Source organism: Asparagus officinalis, chromosome 6 (genome assembly GCF_001876935.1).
Source record: "Asparagus officinalis chromosome 6, Aspof.V1, whole genome shotgun sequence".
Classification (NCBI taxonomy): Eukaryota; Viridiplantae; Streptophyta; class Magnoliopsida; order Asparagales; family Asparagaceae; genus Asparagus; species Asparagus officinalis.
Genome location: NC_033799.1, coordinates 76,973,118 through 76,992,575, shown reverse-complemented (window position 1 = coordinate 76,992,575; position 19,458 = coordinate 76,973,118). Strand labels below are relative to the sequence as shown.

General features: G+C 41.6%; 1 protein-coding gene across 1 annotated transcript in view; it reads right to left on the bottom strand.

Moving 5' to 3' along the window:
* Positions 1-9,954, bottom strand: part of LOC109846357 (putative methylesterase 11, chloroplastic) — a 14,475-nt gene extending 4,521 nt beyond the window's left edge. Inside the window, exon 1 of the mRNA XM_020415582.1 lies at positions 9,850-9,954. Coding sequence (XP_020271171.1) covers positions 9,850-9,954 — 105 coding nt within the window. The remainder of the gene's footprint in view (positions 1-9,849) is intronic.

Below are 19,458 nucleotides of genomic sequence, written 5' to 3'. Positions count from 1 at the left end.
CGCCGCTCTGTCTGTTGTATAACCCCTGTTTTGTGTATTCTGGGGTATTTTACTCATGTGCGAGAGTTCGTCTGGATTATCTGACATTGGTTTTAGTCTTATTATGTATCCATGCATGATAGATGACCTGAGGGTATAAATTGGGGACTTACACACTGATTTGAGTGTGGATTGATATAAGTAGGTTTTTCTGTATATCTCAGTCCTCGTGTTGGACAAGCATTACCTTTTTGTCCTCGTGTTGGACACCCTTCCCACTTAGTCCTCGTGTTGGACATGCATTGCTATTTAATCCTCGTGTTGGATATGCATTACCATCCGGTCCATGCGTTGGACAACGGTCACATCCGGTCCATGCGTTAGATAATGGTTATAATCAGTCCATGAGTTGGACGTTTAATTTATATAGTCTATGTTTTGGACACTTAATCGTTTTCTGACATGTCACTCATGTGAGTTTATGTCATAACACTTATGTAAATCTCGATATGATATTCATGTTAGCTATGATATGGCCCTGTATTTGTGCTCTTAGATTAGCTGTATTTCCTTTATTATTGTCTTCTGTACTAGAACTTCGGGTTTGGTGTTTAGAGATTTACAATTTGAGATACAAGGTATATACATGAGGGTTTCCTTGTTTGGATTATTTCGCTCGACGTACCTATGCTCGTGTTGTAAATTTCTAAGTACTAAAACCCTCTTTAGTAGGATCAATGATTTTAGATCTATTATATATTATCAGTATTTTCTTATACAACGAGCCCTGTTCCCTTGGGGTTGGTTGTGATGTTACTCGCTAGCGCTTTGACGCTCGTTGTCCCTCCCCCTTTCAGGTAACGAGCCAGGAGCCCGGAGAGTCGTAGACTGATGGTGATGCATTTTAGCTTCAGCCGTCTTTTTAGTTATATTTTCTTTTGGAGTTCCACAGTAGATTTTTATTTAGACATTTGAGAGTCTTGTTCTAGAAGTTGTAAAGGCTGTGTGCCTTATTTCCTTTTTGTCAGATATTTGTATTTTGAGACTTGTTGAGTATTTCAGTTTATCTACTCAGATCTTAACTATGTATTTCTGTATTGTTGGATGATGAGATATTTATGGTGACTATTATCATTTCATCAGATTCCTCGTATTATCTTTTACCTGTTTTGTACCTACACCAGTTATTGACTCTACTAGATAGATGTTAATTGTGATGGTGAAACATGTTATTGCACGGTGTGGTGCATAGCAGGTTTGACATTTTTGGTTTTACCTTGGACTGCAGCCTTGTGTGAACCCAGGGGCGTCACAGAGTCGACTCATCGCTGGTTTTTGTGTTTTGTCCAGTTTCGGATGAGTCGACTCATCTCAGTCATGAGTCGACTCATCGAAGGTTTCCTGGTTCGTTTGGGTTTCTGTTTGCATGAATTCCTGTTGGGTTTAGGCTTGCTTATTTACCACTTTGTCATCCACGTTGTTACACCTATATAAGGGATTGTTTAGGGTTTCTAATCAATCAAATGTAATCAAATAGAGATTCTAATCAAGAGAGATTAGGGTTTAGAGAGAATTAAGAGTTTGTTCTCGATTCTAGTGAGATTGTGAGAGAGGGATTGTAATCTTTTCATACTCATAATCTAGAGAGGATATTTTCCTTCGCCAAGTGAGATTGTGAGAGAGGGATTGTAATCTTTTCATACTCATAATCTAGAGAGGATATTTTCCTTCGCCACATACTGAATTGTTCTTGTATTTCTGTCATCCTCTTCTCAACCCACCTTTGATAATTCCGCGATCAAAGGTGCTCGCACGATAACTCATATCAATTTTGTTCTCATCTGTTTAGAGAACAAAAATCCATATTCACACTTATTGTTTAAACACGTTGTAATACACAAAGATACTTAAAGGAGTGGTTTGGTTGCAAATCCTAGTGAGGGGTTGTAATTCGAAACATTTGAGGTAGTTGACACGGGTAGTCCAACACTTAGAGAAGTGTGGTTTGTGTGATTGACATTGTGTGCATTGTAAATGTTTTCGGTGAACTTTAAAAACTGTTTTGTGTAGTTATTGAGTGATCATGGATATCTCCTTCAGGTGAGGAGCAAAGACATAAGTTAAGGGTTGACCGAACTTCGTGATCATATATTGTGTTTGCGATTTTCTTTGGCGCACTATTTTACTTTACATATTGTGCTTGTTTTTATATCGCCTATTGTCTCATTGTTTATCCTTGCATATCTTTTTGTATACCGTATTACTAGGATATTGCTTTATAAGTTTTAATTTGGCATCGTAATCGGATTAGATTAGCTTTACCCTATTCACCACCACCCCTCTCCTTTAGGGTACTTTCATTTGATATCAGAGTATGGTGCTCTTGATTTGTGGCTTAATCGCCTAGAGTCAAAGATCCTGGATGTTCTATTTTGCTAATCTAGATTTGTGATTTTACTTGCTTGCATCATCATCATGGATATACACGGTGCACCTAGTTTAGGCTATACTATAGATGTTGCTCTTTCGTTCAATGCTTTCCCTTATGTTCAATGGAATTTTAGATTTAAACTATTTGTTAGATCTATACATGTCGACTTATGGGAAGTAATTGATTGTGCTTATGTTGTGCTCACGTTGGAAAAATCTAAATGGAGCAAAGATGATAAGAAGATGTCTATTTTGAACAAGCTATTGTTAGAACTTTTGCTTAAAGCTTTTTATCCATCTATTTCTAACAAACTTGCTTATTTTGATAGTGCTTATACATTATGGAAACATATAGAGGCACATCACGACAACTTGGGTAAAATCCAACGCATTTCGATGGGATCCGCTTCAAGTGTGATTGTTGACAATATTGGAATATCTTCACGCACACGGCCACTAGGCGATTGCTCTAGTGAGGTATGCGAGTCCGAATTCAAAAGTGAACTATCTATAGATGAACTTGCATGTGCATATGAAATATTAATGAATGCCTACAACAAATTGCATCACAATTTCATGTGTTTGAAAGGCAAGCATGTAGAATTAACATTCGATCATGATTTGCTAGCTAGATTTGATATCATTGCTAAAGAGAATGTGATTCTTAAAGATAACAATGATAAATTAAAATTGGATCATGATGCTTTGACCTTGAATATTGCTTGCCTATCTCATGAAAAGATTGATGCTATGTTAGAAGTATAAGCTATTAAAAATAAATTCACTTCATTCAAGAATGATCATGTTTTCTCCACTTCTATTACTAATGTTGTTGTGTCAAATAATAAGTTGAATAATATGAAAAATAATATTTCTTCTTTAGATTCAACCTTAATAACATGTATTAACAATCATAAGAAACTTGTGAACATGTGTGCTAAGTCACGTGCTACTGCTTCCAAACCACCCGTTCACTATGCACATATGTATAGCAAAGTTTACAAATGCTCTATTTGCGATCATAACAGCCATATTGTAAAATTTTACCATGCTGCACAAAAACCCATTATTACCGATATTATTGCTCCTTGTGCATCTCATCAAGTCTCTTTAACATGCACACACACACACATGCACCCATTGTTCATCCCAAGCATGTTGATGTATTTAAATACGAATTTTGTGGTAGATTTGATCATTTGGCGAAATTTTGTTTTCATTTGTGAAAAGTTTCAAATTTGCAAAATGCTTCAAAAAGACCACCTTTGTTTAAAAATGATTCTCGTGCACAACTAAATGGTCAACAAAAATAAGTGCATCTATTCTATTGAACTTATTATAACAGGATGGGTCATTTGCGTGATTTTTGCTATGACCGGATCCGTGCACTAAATACGCTCAAATGGGGTGATAACCCAAAGTATTGAATTATATTGATAGGGGTCATGTCCCTAAACTCTCTGGCATCAAAAGTGTTCGGGTATCAAAACTCGTTTGATTTTAAAATAAGTTTTTAGCGTTTCTATTTTCATTTTTTTAAAACGTGTTTGCAAAACTTATTTTTGGAAATATATATTGATCAAAATTTTACCTAAATGAAAATAAATTGTTGTTCTGCTTTCATTTCAGATATAGCATAAATTGTGTTTTAAGTTTTTAAATCAATCATGATTTATGTTTAAATGTTTATGGATTTTTGATGTCATCAGTCGACCGACTCCTTAATCAGTTGACTTATAATACTGTTTTTAGTCGATCAATTTTTGATATTTTAAGTCGACCGATTTCTGATATATTTAGTCGACCGATTACTTAATTAGTCGACCTATTATACTACTTTAAGTCGACCGATTCCTGTTCAGTCGACTGGCAGTGAGTTTTTAATTTTACCGAATTTTTATCGGATTTTTGTCTTCAAAGCTGACCTATTAACTACCCGTTTAACTCTTTCTTTCAATCCTACCCGTTGAATTCTTTTGGAGCAATCCTAGCCATCAATTTCTCTTTAAGTATATGAACCCAAACGCTAACTTTCATTACTCAGTCAATTCCCAAACCCTAGCTGCTGAAATTGACTAGTCGACCGAAGGATCGTCTGGTCGACTGATCGACCCCAGCCGAGGAGAATCTTGTTGTTGTTGATTCCAATCGTCTTCTATTCTCTTCCAGTCGACTCCTATTTTTTTAGTAAACTCTATTCCTCTCTTTTCAATTTGTTTTTAATCTAGAATTGTTCTAGGTTCTAGTTTCTACACATCATGCCAAACCCTAAATGCCCTAGATCTAGTAGAGCTAATAATTCTGCATCTCAAATTTCACATTACGAACGCTGCCTTAGTAACCCTCAGCTTATTAATAAATATCGTCAAATTTATCAATTACCTATCTTTCCAGGTAGATTTGTCAATTTCCCCAACTTTGCAAATTATCAGTTACATACTTATGTTGACACAGTTGGGTTGCATGATTTACTCGCTCTTACAGATCAAGTTCCATTTTAACCAAATCTTGTTTATTTGTTTTACACAAATATGTAACTTGATCTTACCGATGATGGCACCACTATTTTGAAGTCTAATGTTAGGAATTGTCTTATAAATTTCTCATGTTATAAATTAGCTAAAATTCTTAATATTCCTAATGGAGGTTCTTTACTTGAAGAGTTGGATCTTAATAATCCTTCTATCAATTCTATGATATATCTTCCAGAAAAAGAATATCCTATGACTAACAGCTTCATCACTCCAATTGCCAAACTAATTGCTAGAATTATCTCCTATAACATAATTCCCAAAACTGGGAGTTATGATTATTTTCCTCAAAAATTGATATGTGTTGTGTATGCAATCTTTGACAATCTTAATATTAAGTGAAGTAAAGTTATCTTTGATGGAATAGCTTGTAACCATACTAAGTTTGTACCTTTTTGTGCTCTTCTCACTCGTGTGTTCAAACACTTTAATATTGATCTAACCAATGAACATGCTACTGTGCGAATTTATGAAACGTTTGATCGCACAAGTCTTACTAGGATGAAGCTTCTAGATCCTCCTCCTTCAGTTTCTCAAACTCCTGTATCTGCTCCTGTTGTTGGATTTTCATCTCGTCCCTCTACCTCTAGGACTCGTTCTCGTCCTCCTCATGCTTCTAATTCCAATCCTTCTAGTATCCCTACCACTTTGAATTATTTGGGTGAACGGATTGAAAGCATCGAGAATAGACAAGAAGATATGATGCAGGTTCAATAATAATTGATGAATATGTTCATGAACCAATATCCCGAATAGAGGCCTACATCTCCAGACTCCGGGCCATCCCAATCCCCAAACTTTTGAAGACAATTTTTCGATGATCTAGACTTTTGTATTTGGTTTAAAACTATGTATTGACTTTTGTTTAGATTTGTTTTAAAACTATGTATTTTGTTTTTCGTTATCTTTGTCTTTTGTATTTCCCTTTGTAGTTTGCATGTTCCACTTTCTTAACTATATATTGGGACCTTTTTGTAACACCTTTCATAATGATATATATATATATATATATATATATATATATATATATATTATATATATTATATATATATATATATATATATATATATATATATTATATTATATATATATATATATATATATATATATATATATATATGTGTGGTGTGTGTGTGTGTTGTTGTGTGTGTGTTCTCTTGGGTCAATTTGAGTGTGAGTTGTGATTAGTATGTTTTTATATATCTGTGTATGTTTGCTCACATATAGCTACATTATTATTATGTTTGATATGCTCTGAGGACTTTTGATAGGGGGAGCTTTCCCTATCTATTTATACTCACCATGCTTATATGTAGGGGAAGTTTTCGCTCTCTTTTTCTTATTCTTACCCCCCATTTTGATATTACCAAAGGGGGGGAAAAGTGTATTCTGTGAGTATCTCATTTTCACTTTTTGAGTATCTCGTTTTTGTTTACTATTTGTATTATGCATGGGTATTCTAAATTGTATATTCCTTGGTTTTATGCATGTTTTTCTATACTCATTGTGTAGATTTTTTATCATCATCAAAAAGAGGAGATTGTTAGGTCTCACGTTTATGAGCCTATTGTTTAATCTGATTTTGATGATTAACAAATAATTCCTAACATTATTTTCTAGTATTTATGTTTGCTCGCTAGATATCCTAGACAAGCATCCTAATAGGAGGATGGATGAATTTGCACCTTAACGATGATATTCTTGGAGGTCGGAGGAAATTGGAATGAAGCCTTTGCCATTCAAGTCAAAGACACACTATCACGCTTCATCCATGCTACCAAGATCAAGCTTCATGAAGATTCTCAGTTTGGGTATAGTGTCTATAGTTTAGGTTTTTACTTCGTGTATTTATACTTAGAGCTCAAACCATACACATACACATTATTTTGATTTATCGTTTTCATTATTTTTCGCCTTGTAAGTTTAGCCATATAAATATATTTATATTTATCACATTATATATCTATTTGGGAAGATAACGTGTTTTTTGGATTATAGACTTAATGGTACTATTTTACGTCTTTTCTAAAGTCTATTAATCCATTTAAAAGTATCTCAAAACTTGTTTGAAATGATTTTATCTATTTAACGATTTCGTATTTTTAGCGGTTTGCAAAATAATAAGTTTTCATAAATGGGAAGATCTATTTTAGAAATTCATCTTCTAACATTTTTTTATATGTATAAACATTTTTCCAAGTTTCACAATTTTTAGAGTTTTTCGGCTATTTTCTTTTGCTTTTGTTGACAGCCAAAATAGTCAACCAGCCGAACGAATGATTGACCAGTCGACTGGACAAAGGCTACTTTGCAATAACAACTATCTTAGTCAATCAATCGACCAGCCATTTGAATCGGTCGACCAAACGGAAACTTGGTCGACCAATGAACTTTTTTCAGTCGACTGGGCAGAAGCCATTTTTACAGCAACTGCTATTTCAGTAGACTAGTCGATCGACTATTTGAATCAGTTGACCTAACGGTAACTTAGTCGACCGACCATGTTTTTCAGTCGACTGAGTCGTCACTATTTTTACTGTAACGACTATTTTTTAATTTGATTTTGTTGAGAGGCTATAAATAGTTCTCAAGACTTATTTGAACAAAAAAGAGAGTTTTACCTGTTTGTTTCACTTTTTTAGAAAGATCAAGTGTGTTTGTTTGGGTGGAAAAAAGAGTTTTACAAAGAGAAGGATCTCAATTTTGTTTTTGAGACGTTCATCTTTAAATCTTTATCTCTCCTTGTTTTGGAGAAGTTTTCTAAACGCTCTCTTTAGCTAATCTATATTTTGATTCTCATATATATACTAAATTTATTTGTGTTTGATTTTGTTTTACTCATTGTTTACACACACACACACACACTTAAGCTTTAGTATTTCATATCTAGTAAATTGAGTTGTGAGAGTGAGTTATTGAGAGAGATTTATATTTCGTTCTCATCTGTTTAGAGAACAAAATTCCATATTCGCACTTATTGTTTAAACACATTGTAATAGATAAGGACACTTAGAGGAGTGGTTGGGAAAGACTGGGGTTAATTCCAAGATGAGTGGTTTGGTTGTAAATCCTAGTGAAAGGTTGTAGTTCCAAACACTTGAGGTAGTTGCATGGGTAGTCCAACACATAGAGAAGTGTGATTTGTGTGATTGACATCGTGTGCATTGTAAATATTTTCGGTGAACTTTGGAAACCGTTTTGTGTAGTTCTTGAGTGATAGTGGAGATCTCCTCGAGGTGAGGAGCGAAGACGTAGGTCAAGGGTTGACCGAACTCCGTGATCATATCTTGTGTATGCGATTGTCTTTGGCGCACTATTTTACTTTACATCTTGTGCTTGTTTTTATATCGCTTATTGTCTCATTGTTTATCCTTGCATATCTTTTTGTATATCATATTGCTAGGATATTGCATTATAAGTTTTAATTTGGTATCGTAATCGGATTAGATTAGCTTTACCCTATTCACCCCTCCCCCCTCTAGGGTACTTTCAGGCACCTGCCAATCATTAAATGTAACGCTGACACGTTATTAGTGGGGAGCTTCGAGGTTAAAGTTGTCCTTTAGCTTGGTCGAAAAGTAATGCCTTTCGAGTCAACCCCGCGTACGTCGAATAATTGATCGAGTGGGCTCGTAGCAAGTCATCTTCGGCAAGAGAATCGACAAGTGCCACCCTTCAAGTCGATCTAAGGAGATGTCGATTCGGTGAGTCGGCTAAGTCAGGATCCTTGGTGGTCCTAACCATCAATTTGATTTTAACGGTACACGCAGGGGAACACTTGTCTATTGCTGGCAAAGGGCCATACTTTGGTGACTGAGAATACCAGAACAATTAGCCTCTTTCACTTGTAGTCGGCTTGGTCTGGGTTCGAGTGAAATGAGAGTGGCTCTTGGACGAACGTGGGTGTGCATTAAATGAGGGAACTCAAAAGTATTTTCAGATTTTACGTCGCTGACATCATCACACATTCTTTTTGGCTGCCATAACTCCGCTTTTCGTGGTTGATTATGGGCTATTCGAGGTAAGTGGGTTGCGCATTGATCCTTGAGGTGCTGCTTCGAATTCTAATGAATCTTGCCTGTTAGCCAAAGTTTGATCATGCCGTTCAAATTCCAGCAGCTACAGATTCAACTACGTATATATAGAACCAGGGCCATGGAGATGGCGATTATTATCTTTTAAAATTCCCTTCTGAGGAAACATCTTTGAGCCTATCTTTTTCGGTGATCATTTATCCTTTCTAGGATGTCATCAGATCTCATAGACCGACGAGCTCTTCTGGCGGAGTTCCACTCCAACGTGACCCAGGAACAGAAGAGGATACTCCATGGGAGGTTTGATATCCCCCTAGAGTATAAGTTGATGGCCCCAACGAGGTCGGAGGCAGTCTATGATCTAAGGCTGGATCGGGGTCCACACTACTTAAAGCACTTGGAGTTTGGCCTGTGGCTGCCCCTACACCCCTTTCTTCGGCAAGTTTTTACGGCTTTAGGGGTATCGCCGGTCCAGATGAAGCCGAGTGCCATTGCATCCTTGGTGGGGTTCATGGTGATTTCTCATTGGTTGACAATAAAGCCATCTCTGTGAGTCTTGGGATGTCTGGTGAATGATAAAGTGAACCAGACCGAGCCCCACTTTTATTTCCAGATGTTGGGGAAGTACAAGCTCATTTCTAGCCTTCCTGACTCGAACAAGGATTGCAAGGAGAAGTTTGTTTGTGTTATGGGGGATGACTTAGAGTTAGGATGCTCGAACTAGCCCGAGATAAGGAGGGAAGCGCTCATAGAGGGTGACATGCTCGACATTGAAAGGGATGCGCTAGATCAAATCAAGGCATATGTTGGCTCTCATCGAGTCGAGCATCTTCTTAACAACTCGGTCTTATGGGTCACCAACGTATCTATTATGCCTCCATCCGCCAAGGATCAAGAGAGGGCTTTAGCCCTGATTTTATGAACGACAGAGACAATGATGACGACATCTGCTCATCTGGCTGACCCTCAGGAAGATCCATCAGCTAGGCCCGAAAAGCATCTTCACCGCAACTTAGACCCAATGGAGGCCAAGACAACCGAGGTGAAGCCTTATACCACTCTCGTCCATAGATGAAGGAGGAGGCCTGGAGAGATGAGGATCAAGAACCCCAGGCAGCGGCCAAGATGGTCGAGACTAACGTCATCCATGTGGACGAGTCGGCCCCGTAAGAGTAGTTCGAGGCTTATTGGGAAGAGGTTGGAACCGAGGCCAGAGCCTTTGCTGATGAGGGTGACTCATCCGTCCATCACAGCGGGTTATCCCGTTAGGGGAAAGAGCCGGTTGTGGAGGAGATGGCACCTCCCACAGGGTTGGAGTATCCCTATCCTCACTGAGTGGCTGATATTAGGGAGGACAGACAGGAGAGAATGAGGCAGTACCTCATTAGTCAGCCCTTGATATGTACAAGAGCCTAACCCAGAGCATCGCTACCAGCCTACTCACCATCTCAATGTTAGGGGGTTGGTTTTTAGTTCTCGCCTGACTCAGTCGAAGGCGGTCAAGCAGTTCTGGATTCCTTAGGATGAGGAGTTCCTGAAGGGGGTTCCCAACGCCGGTCTTCATCAAAGCCTTTGAAGTTACTTGGTTCGAGGGGCATTGGTGGAGCAAGAGATATTCGGTTGGATGGAGCAGATCTGGACTTCATATCTCAAGCTTTTAGGGAAGGTAGCTTCCCTGAGGGCTGGCAAAGGGGTCGACTCAGAACGGGCTGCTAAGACGCTAACCCTGAGAGCTTCTGAGGTCAACAGGCTTAGGCGAGAGCTAGACGAGAGCAACAGGAAGGCTAGGAGACTAGATGAGGCTCTTCAGGAGAGGGACCACGCTAAGGTACATGTTGAGGCCGAGAAGCAGGCGGCGGTGCATGCAAAGTGTCAGCTGGACGAGGAGCATGCAGTGCTCGTCAAACTTTAGGGGAAGGTCACCCGCCTATAGGAGTCCCTGGCCGTGGCTCAAAGCCGCAATGCCCACCTTGAGTCAGAATCCTACCGTAAGGAAATCATAGAGGGGTATCACCAGGGCCTTACTAGGCAAATAGAGGTGGCGACAGCCTGCAATATTGGGTACGACTACCTCTCGGCAGAACTTCCAATTGAGATGAGGAACTCACTCGATTGCTTCCACTAGCCTCTCATCGTGGCCAAGTGTTTGGATGAGTTGGTGGATGACGAAGCACTTAAGGGGAGATTCAATCTTGGTGAGGAAGAGGGGGGGGGTCATATGACGAAGCTCCCAGGGCTCTAAGTAGGAGGATCGATGAAGGAGGTGACTGATTAACTCCTCCATCAGCTGCTTCCAATGGCTCCTTGCCTTTGACCCCAGGAGCGGGAATGATTTCTTAGTCTCCTAGGACTTTCCTGTCTTTCGCTTTTGTGTTGTATACATGCATATATGTACCTTGTAGATATTCCTTATAAATGAATAAAGAGATATATTTTTAAGCCTGAATTGTTTTTCTTGTCTTGTAGTCTTATTTTGGATCTTCTAGATAAATGAGCTTCATCATAGACTTGTGAACTTAACTGCTGACTAGAGGGGGCTCGTCCTTTGTTGAGAAGACACGTCTCGAACTGGAATAGTTGTTTTTGGTGTGTTGTTTATTGTGTTTTTTGTCTTTGTTTAGAGCCAATCGAGTCGACGGCCTTTGCTAATTAGCATCTGAACTCCTTAGGGCGAGTGCCTGAGAGTTTTCTTTGAAGTTGGTTGTCGGCTATTGAGAGTGAACTAGGTCTGGGTGACTGTTCATCGATTAGACATCATTTGGTGAGTTTGCAAAAGCCTTTATTAGGCAGGTGAAACGTTACTGTTTGAAACGACATGATGACGTTATCAGAGATCAAGGAATGGTTCGTAGCTTTAATTTTCGAGCAAAGAGGGGTGGAGTAAAGGGGGCAGTGCTTCGAGTTTCATGTGAACCATTTGGGATTTTGAGGTGAATCTCGTCCATTCATTTTGAAATGAGCCGGCCATCCAGATTATTCCACGTGTCCCCCTTGGGTGCTATTTATAGCCCACTAGTAGCGAAGGTATGTATTCTTCACAACTTTTTTCTCTAAATTTCCAGCGCTTGTCTCTCAAACTTTCCCAAATATTCTTACAATAATCATCTCCCATGGCTGTTGAAACTTCCATCGTTGGCTGCAACGAGGAGAGAATTGATCTTCTCTAGCCAATCCAATCAAAGATCTACATCAAAGACCTTAAGATGTACTACGAGCTCTACGACCTCTCCAATGCCTTTATATTCTTAGCACCGAGCGGGGATGAACTGGTATACTGCCATGGCCAGAACAAGTCATCGTTGTACATCGCCCACCTAGAGTATGAGATCCGGCTACCACTTCATCCCTTCATCAGGGATGTGTGTGTCTCTCTTGGGGTATCCCCCTCTCAGTTCACCCCAAATACAATTAGGGTTTTGGTGGGCTTCATGGTGATCTGCCACCGGGTCGACATCCCACCAAGCATGCGCTTGTTGGGGAATCTGGTTAGCATCAAGTCGACAAAGAAGGACCCCCATTACTTCCTCCACTACACTGGAGGTTGCAAGTTGGTACCGGACACTCCAGAGTCGAACAGAGATTGGAAGAGATGTTCATATAGGTCTTCAGGGCTGACGACATCCTCTCCTCCCCTAACTGGCCTGAGATCAACAAGGACATGCTGAAGTCGTACGTCCTTACCGCTGAGGAGAGGCAGTAGCTGGAGAAGATCCACTCTTATGTTGGGTCTCGGAAGAGAGGAAATCTCTTTGAGGGTGGCATCTCTCCGGGTGGCGAGCGTATCGATGGTCCTCCCCCTACTGAGGCTGATAAGGTGAGGGCAAGCTTGTTGGCCCTCCCCTTGGAAAAAATCCCTAAGAGGAATTCGATGGGGGAATATTCGGGCTCGGCTCGAGGCCCTAGAAGAGGTTGAGGTGCAATCTAGACCCTGAGGAGGTTGGTGGCTTGAGGTCACGAGTGGCCAAGATCGCTGCCTAATTGGCATAGCAAAGGGTGAAGGCTAAGAAGGACCAAGGGCCCAGTAGGCCTACTGGGTAGGTCCGGGTCGACTCAGTCGAAGAGCAATAGCCGGTCGTTCCAACTGGTCGGCAGGCTGAGGTCTTTGTTATCGATGACTCTTCCCCCTAGGCCAATGGGGGGCACAAGCAATCGCGACTGCTAAAGTTGGGGCTCTTGCTGAGGAGACAGCCAGCTCGAGCCTTAGGCCTGCGTCATCCCGCAAGTCAAGCAAGGATCCTGCCAGGACTTCGGGAGGCACCGACGTGCAAGCAATGCCCCCTCAGAACCTTTGGCGGGCAAGGCCGGTGAGGAGCATGAGAGTAGCTTTGACTGGCCTTTCCACCATTAGGTTGCGGAGCTTGACCCTCAATTCTAAGAGAAGTCCAAGGGCATGCTACTTGAGTGCCATTGTTCCCCTGCTTGCCCTGAAGGGAGGTCTCGAAGGGTGATAGCTTCATCACAGAGGTGCCTCTCGATAGAGAGAGATCGGTCTTAGCGTCAACGACTACCCAAGTCCGAACTATCCAACAGTTTGCCCTTCCAAAGGACGAGATGTTCTTGCGGGAGATGCTAAGCGTCAACTTGTACCTGGCCCTTAAGAGTTACTTAATCCAGGGGCATTGGTGGAGTCGAAGCTGTTATGTCAGGTCTCCTACATGCACAACTCTCCTTCTGAGTTGCAGGCGAACTTGGTCAAGGAAAAGTCAGCCATGGAGGAAGTGGAGAAGAGGGTCACCGCCTTTGAGGCTGAGCTGAACAATAATGAAGCTAGGCGGCACTAGGAGCTGGACGCAAAAGATAAAATCCTTAAGGGGTATAGATCTCACAGCGCCAAGCAGACGACTTCCATTGAGAAGCTCCAAGGTAATGTGGCCCAGCTGAGGGAGGAGATTGGCCGCCTCCAGCAAGGAATTTCTGTGCGGGACGGTCTTGTAGGTTCTCTGGAGGGGGAGGTCAAGTCCGAGAGGCACCTCAAAGTGGCAGCTAAGGAGAATGCTCGATCAAGTCGTCTCTCGGCCGAGCAACTGAAGCGGAACCTTAAGGAGGAGCGGTCGGCTCACCAGATGTCCGCCATAATTATCAAGAACCTAGAGGATTAGCTCACTCTCCTAAACTCAGAGCAGTAGAAGGAAAAGGTGGTCGATGACTGGCACTAATGCCCCTTAGAATAGAATTGATAGAGAATTACGGTGGAATAGGAAAAACCAAGGTGGCCTTAGCTTGCAAGGCTGGTGTCGACTATCTAGCCTCATTGCTCCCTCCTATCTCTCGTCCCGCGCCTGACCACCTTTATCCTCCCCAAGTCTCCTGCTATCTTGACCTCCTAAAGGAGATCGAGGCAACAAATCAGGGGATGACCCTGGAGAAGTCCCTCCTACTTCCTCTTCTGCTGCTCCCGCCCCTGCAGTCTCTGTAGAGGACCTACCAAGCCCTACTCCCAGACTTGGCCAAGAGATCTGAGGGCTTGTATCTTTTTTCTTTTTTGTAAATATCGACATGTTTAATGTAATAAAGTTTGTAATAAAGATTTGCAATGAAGTTTGTAATTGGAATTTGCCTTCAATTATTCCTTGTTTTTGTTTTGTTTGCTTGTAGCTTTGTTCTGATTAAGAGAACAAGTGTTGATTGTTGTGAGGGGGTCATGTTGAGTGTTGATTAATAGAACAAGTGTTGAGTGTTCAGGAAAATGACAACTCGGAGGTTGGGTGCCTAGGTCTTAATGAGGATGTCTAGGTCTTTTCGGTAAAATAACAACCCGGAGGTTGGGTGTCTAGGTCTTAATGAGGATGCCTAGGTCTTTTTGGTAAATGATAACTCAGAGGTTGAGTGCTTAGGTCTTAATGAGGATGCCTAGGTGAGGACGCCTATGTCTTTTCGGTAAATGATAATCCGGAGGTTGGGTGCCTAGGTCTTAATGAGGACGCTTAGGTCTTTTTAGCAAAATAACAACCCGGAGGTTGGGTGCCTAGATCTTAATGAGGACGCCTAGGTCTTTTTAGCAAAATAACAACCCGGAGGTTAAGTGCCTAGATCTTAATAAGGACGCTTGGGTCTTTTTAGCAAAATGATAACCCGGAGGTTGAGTACCTAGGTCTTAATTGAGGATGCCTAGGTCTTTTCACCCCACTATGGTGGTCAAGTTATAAATGCAGGAGCCGACCGAATGGTACGAGTGCCTTGGATTTATCTTAAGAAGGCACTAAGGGCTTAAGATCCCTGCATAGATTTGGCACCACGAGAGTGTGACACAAGAGTTAGTTTCAAAAAGACTTCATTTATAATGAATGAAAATTTATACAGTTTATTAAAAACTGATCATGTTGATGACCCCCTTATGGCTAGGCTTGGGGGTCGGCTATCCTGGTGTGGTCGAGGACGATGCGACCGTGACACAAGAGTCAGTTTCAAAAAGACTTCATTTATAATGAATGAAAATTTATACAGATTATTAAAAACTGATCATGTTGATGACCCCCTTATGGCTAGGCTTGGGGGTCGGCTATCCTGGTGTGGTTGAGGATGATCGACCGCGAGCGAGATCTCCTGTCAGCCTTGGCTGGGGGAGCTTCCCTTGATCACTTTGGCTAGACAAGATATTTTAGGTACTCTCTCTCGATTAGGTCCTTAATGTCCTCTTCTGGATACGATAGTAGTTGGTGAAGTGGCTGTGATCTTTGTGGTAGCGGCAATACTGCCTGGTGCCTCGACTCTAGGGATCCGACCTTTATCTTGGGAGCAGACTCTTTGAGTGCCCTCTTCTGGACCCTGGCGAGAGCTTCTGTGAGGGAGGTGTTGAGGAACTGTGAGAGCAGGCCTCAGCGCTAGGTCCCTCAGACGGTCCCTCCTATCGAACCAATTTGAACTGGAGTCGACTCTCGGGGGAGGGGGGGGGGTCTCTCGACCACTCCTGCCTCGCAGGAGGCCTCTAGTAACTTTGGTATTAGTCCACAACTGTGCTACTGCTGGTGCGGGTGGTGCGAGTGGTGCTGGTGCTGGTGCGGTTGTTGCTGCTGAAGTCGTGACTATGAAGGTCTCTGTGGCCCTGGCTACCGCCTTATAAGCTCGGGCATCCTCCATATCCATGTACCTATGAGCTTTAGCTATCAGCTGCTCATAATTGGCGATTGGCTTCTTAGCAAGCGAGTCGGCCAACTCGTTGCTCTACAAGTCGATCACGAGTGCGGACATAGCAACCGCTCTCCCTGGGCCATTAACCTCTAGCCTCTTCACGTGGAACCTCTTGAAGTAGGCTCGAATGCTCGCTCCAGGATCTTACCTCATTTAGATTAACACATGAGGGGGCAACTTCTACTTGGTGTCAACCATGAAGTAGTGGATGAACTTCCGGCTGAGTTGCTGGAATATACTGATGGACTTCTTCTCAAGGGCGTTCCACCAGAGGTTGGCGCTCCCTGATAGAGTGATGGAAAAGCATCGGTTGATAACTGCTTCTGATACTTGAAGCATGTTCATCACATCATAATAGTTTTGGACATGTTTGGAGGGGTCTCCCTCAACCTTATACTTCTCCACATGAGGCATCTTGAACTTCTCACATGGGGTGTTTATGAGATCATTAGAAATGGGGGTGTTCCCCTCGATGGCTTTTGTGACCGGTCTGTACACCCGATCGTATCCGAAGGCCCTCGCACGGTGGCGGGGAAGAGTCTTAGAGATTGCTCCCCTAGTATGGTCTCCGGGGTGACCAAGGCTGGGACTCTCGCCGGTGACTTCAGTCTGAGAGAGGAGATGTCTGTGAGGTTCCTCAGGGTGAGTCGACCGATGTGGCGGCGAGGTCGCGTACTCGACCCGATCCCTTAATTGTTTGGCAACATCATGAGGAGTCTAAGGCAGGACTATTTGTTATGCTCCAGAAGGAGGGTGTGTCTCCAATTGCTGGTCTTCAGAAAGTGGGGGGGACATTATAAGTAGCTTGCTGCGGTTGTGGAAGCCGGCTGAGGAGCTCGCTAGTGAAGGTTGCGAGTTGATGTTGGAGGGATTGAGAGATCTGTTGAGCCGTTTCTTCAAGCTAAGCTTGAGTAATATAGCTCTGGTGTGGTCCTTCAAGGTGAGACTGGTTAGCCCTATACTTAGAACCAGACATATTTACTCAAAAAAAAGAAAGCCCCACAGTGGGCGCCAAACTGTTGATGTTAATAATCAAACATATAATATAATGAAGGTGATATTGATTAGAGGGCCGCTAACTTCTTCGAATATTTGATTTTGAGTAGAGTAGTTTTAGTCTGCAAAAATAGCAATTCGTGAGAGGACGGGAACTAGTTCCTCCGACGATCAAGTCAGTTGATGAACTTGAGTGGGAAAATGAAGAACAGTGTGAGTTATAAAGTGTAGTGTAGTGGAATTCTCAGAGATTGCCTGAAACAAATCTAGCCTTTTCGATATTTAGAATAGTACCTTTATTTATAGTGGTGAAAAAGGGTAGAATGGTAATCTTAGCTAAGTACAGGATGGCAACAAACGAGTATGGCGACTGCGTCAGCACCTATTTATAGGAGAGGTCACCTCAGCATTTAATGTGAAGTGATCGGGGGCATGACGGTGTCGACGTGGTTCAATGAGTCATGAAGACTGTCGAGTATAGAGGAATGATGTCGCCTGTCAAGCATTAAATGTAACACCGTGTAGTCAGCGGGGGAGCTTCGAGGTTGAAGTCGTCTTTTGGCTTGGCCGAGAAATAACACCTTTCGAGTCGATCCCACGTGGCATCGAATAACTGGTCGAGTGGGCTCGTAGCGAGTCTTCTTCGACGAGAGAACCGACAAGTACTATCCTTTGAGTAGACCTAAGAAGAAGTTGACTCGGCGAGTCGGCTAATATGACGCCCCTATTTTCACACATGGCTGCAGTCCAAGGTGAACCCAGAGATGTCAAACCTACCATGCACCTACACTGTGCATAAACACGTTTCACCGATCACAGTTATATCCTCGAGTGAAATCAAATAAATCTGTAGGTACAAAATATGCAAAATAAGAAAATAAATGCATAGATATGATGTAGGAAGATATATGATACGGGTGTATCTTCTTCCCTGCCTCGGGAGCTTAGCGATCCTCATGGGAGCTTGAGGATAGGAGATTCTCATGGTATCTTGAGAATAGGAGCGTGGATGGAGCTAAAGGAAATGGCGAAAGAAGTCGGAAGAAGCAAAACGCAAAAAGAACAGGAAAGACTGACAGTTCTCTGTCCGGTCGACCGCAGCACGCATGCCGGTCGACCGGAAAACCTGCACGCTGCAGGGTTTGAGAAGATTCTCTGGCCGGTCGACCGGACCAAGCCCGGCGGTCGACCGGATCGCAATTTCTGGGTTTCCTGTTTCGTTTTGGATTCTGTTTTGACAGGGATTCCTGATTCTTTTGGGCTTGTTTATTTACAAGTTTGCCATCCACGTTTGCACATCTATAAATAGGATTGTTTTAGGGTTCTAAACAATCAGACCTAAGGGAAGAGAAATTCTAATAATTGTATTAGGGTTTAGAGAGAGAGTTGAGGGGTTGTTCTCAATTCTAGCGAGATTGTGAGGGAGAGATTGTAATCTTTGTTCTTCATAATCTAGAGAAGGTATTTTCCTTCGCCTTATACTGAATTATTCTTGTGTTTTGGTCATCCTCTTCTCAACCCACCTTTTGGTAATTCCGCGACCAAAGGGTGCTCGCACGGCAACTCGTATCAATATATCTCATACAAAAATCATGTCTCAATAGAATATCTATATACAACAGAAATAATGAAACTATCTCAACATGAATCAACTAAACATCGTACTAAGGCACACTTTCTTTACAATATGAAAATAAAACTCTACTGTCTGAATAAGAATATAATAATTACTGTGGAGTATCTACTAATAACTCATGTAACGACGACTATGCAAGAACTCCATCATCCTGCGACTCTTCCAGCCTCGCCATTGCCTAAAAGGAAGTTTAAAATAAAAAGAATAACAACAAGAGCGTCAGAGCGCTAATGCAAAATTACCTCCATCCGCCCTCAGGAGAAGGGCTGCTAGATGAATTAAAGGCTCTATCTATTAAGCATAGTCTACCTATATTATTTTCCTCATATCTAGTAGAATTAATATTTAGAAATCTCTAACACGATACGTAGTACGTCGAACAAAATAATCCAAATAAGAAAACCCTCATGTATATACCATATGTCTCAAATTGTAGATACCTAAACATTAACACCGAACTAGGAAAAGACAAACTAATGAGATCAACAATTAGAAATTCACAACACGAGACTAGTACGTCGAGCAAAATAATCCAAACAAGGAACCCTCATGTATATACCATATGTCTCAAATTATGAATCGCTAATCGTTGATCCCAACTAACAAGTAAAGAAAACAGTAAAGAAATATAAAGACATCATTACATCATATTTATAATATCTTCCACAATCAATGGGGAGATAAAATAAATACCTACATATAATCCCATATACTTTCAAGAGCA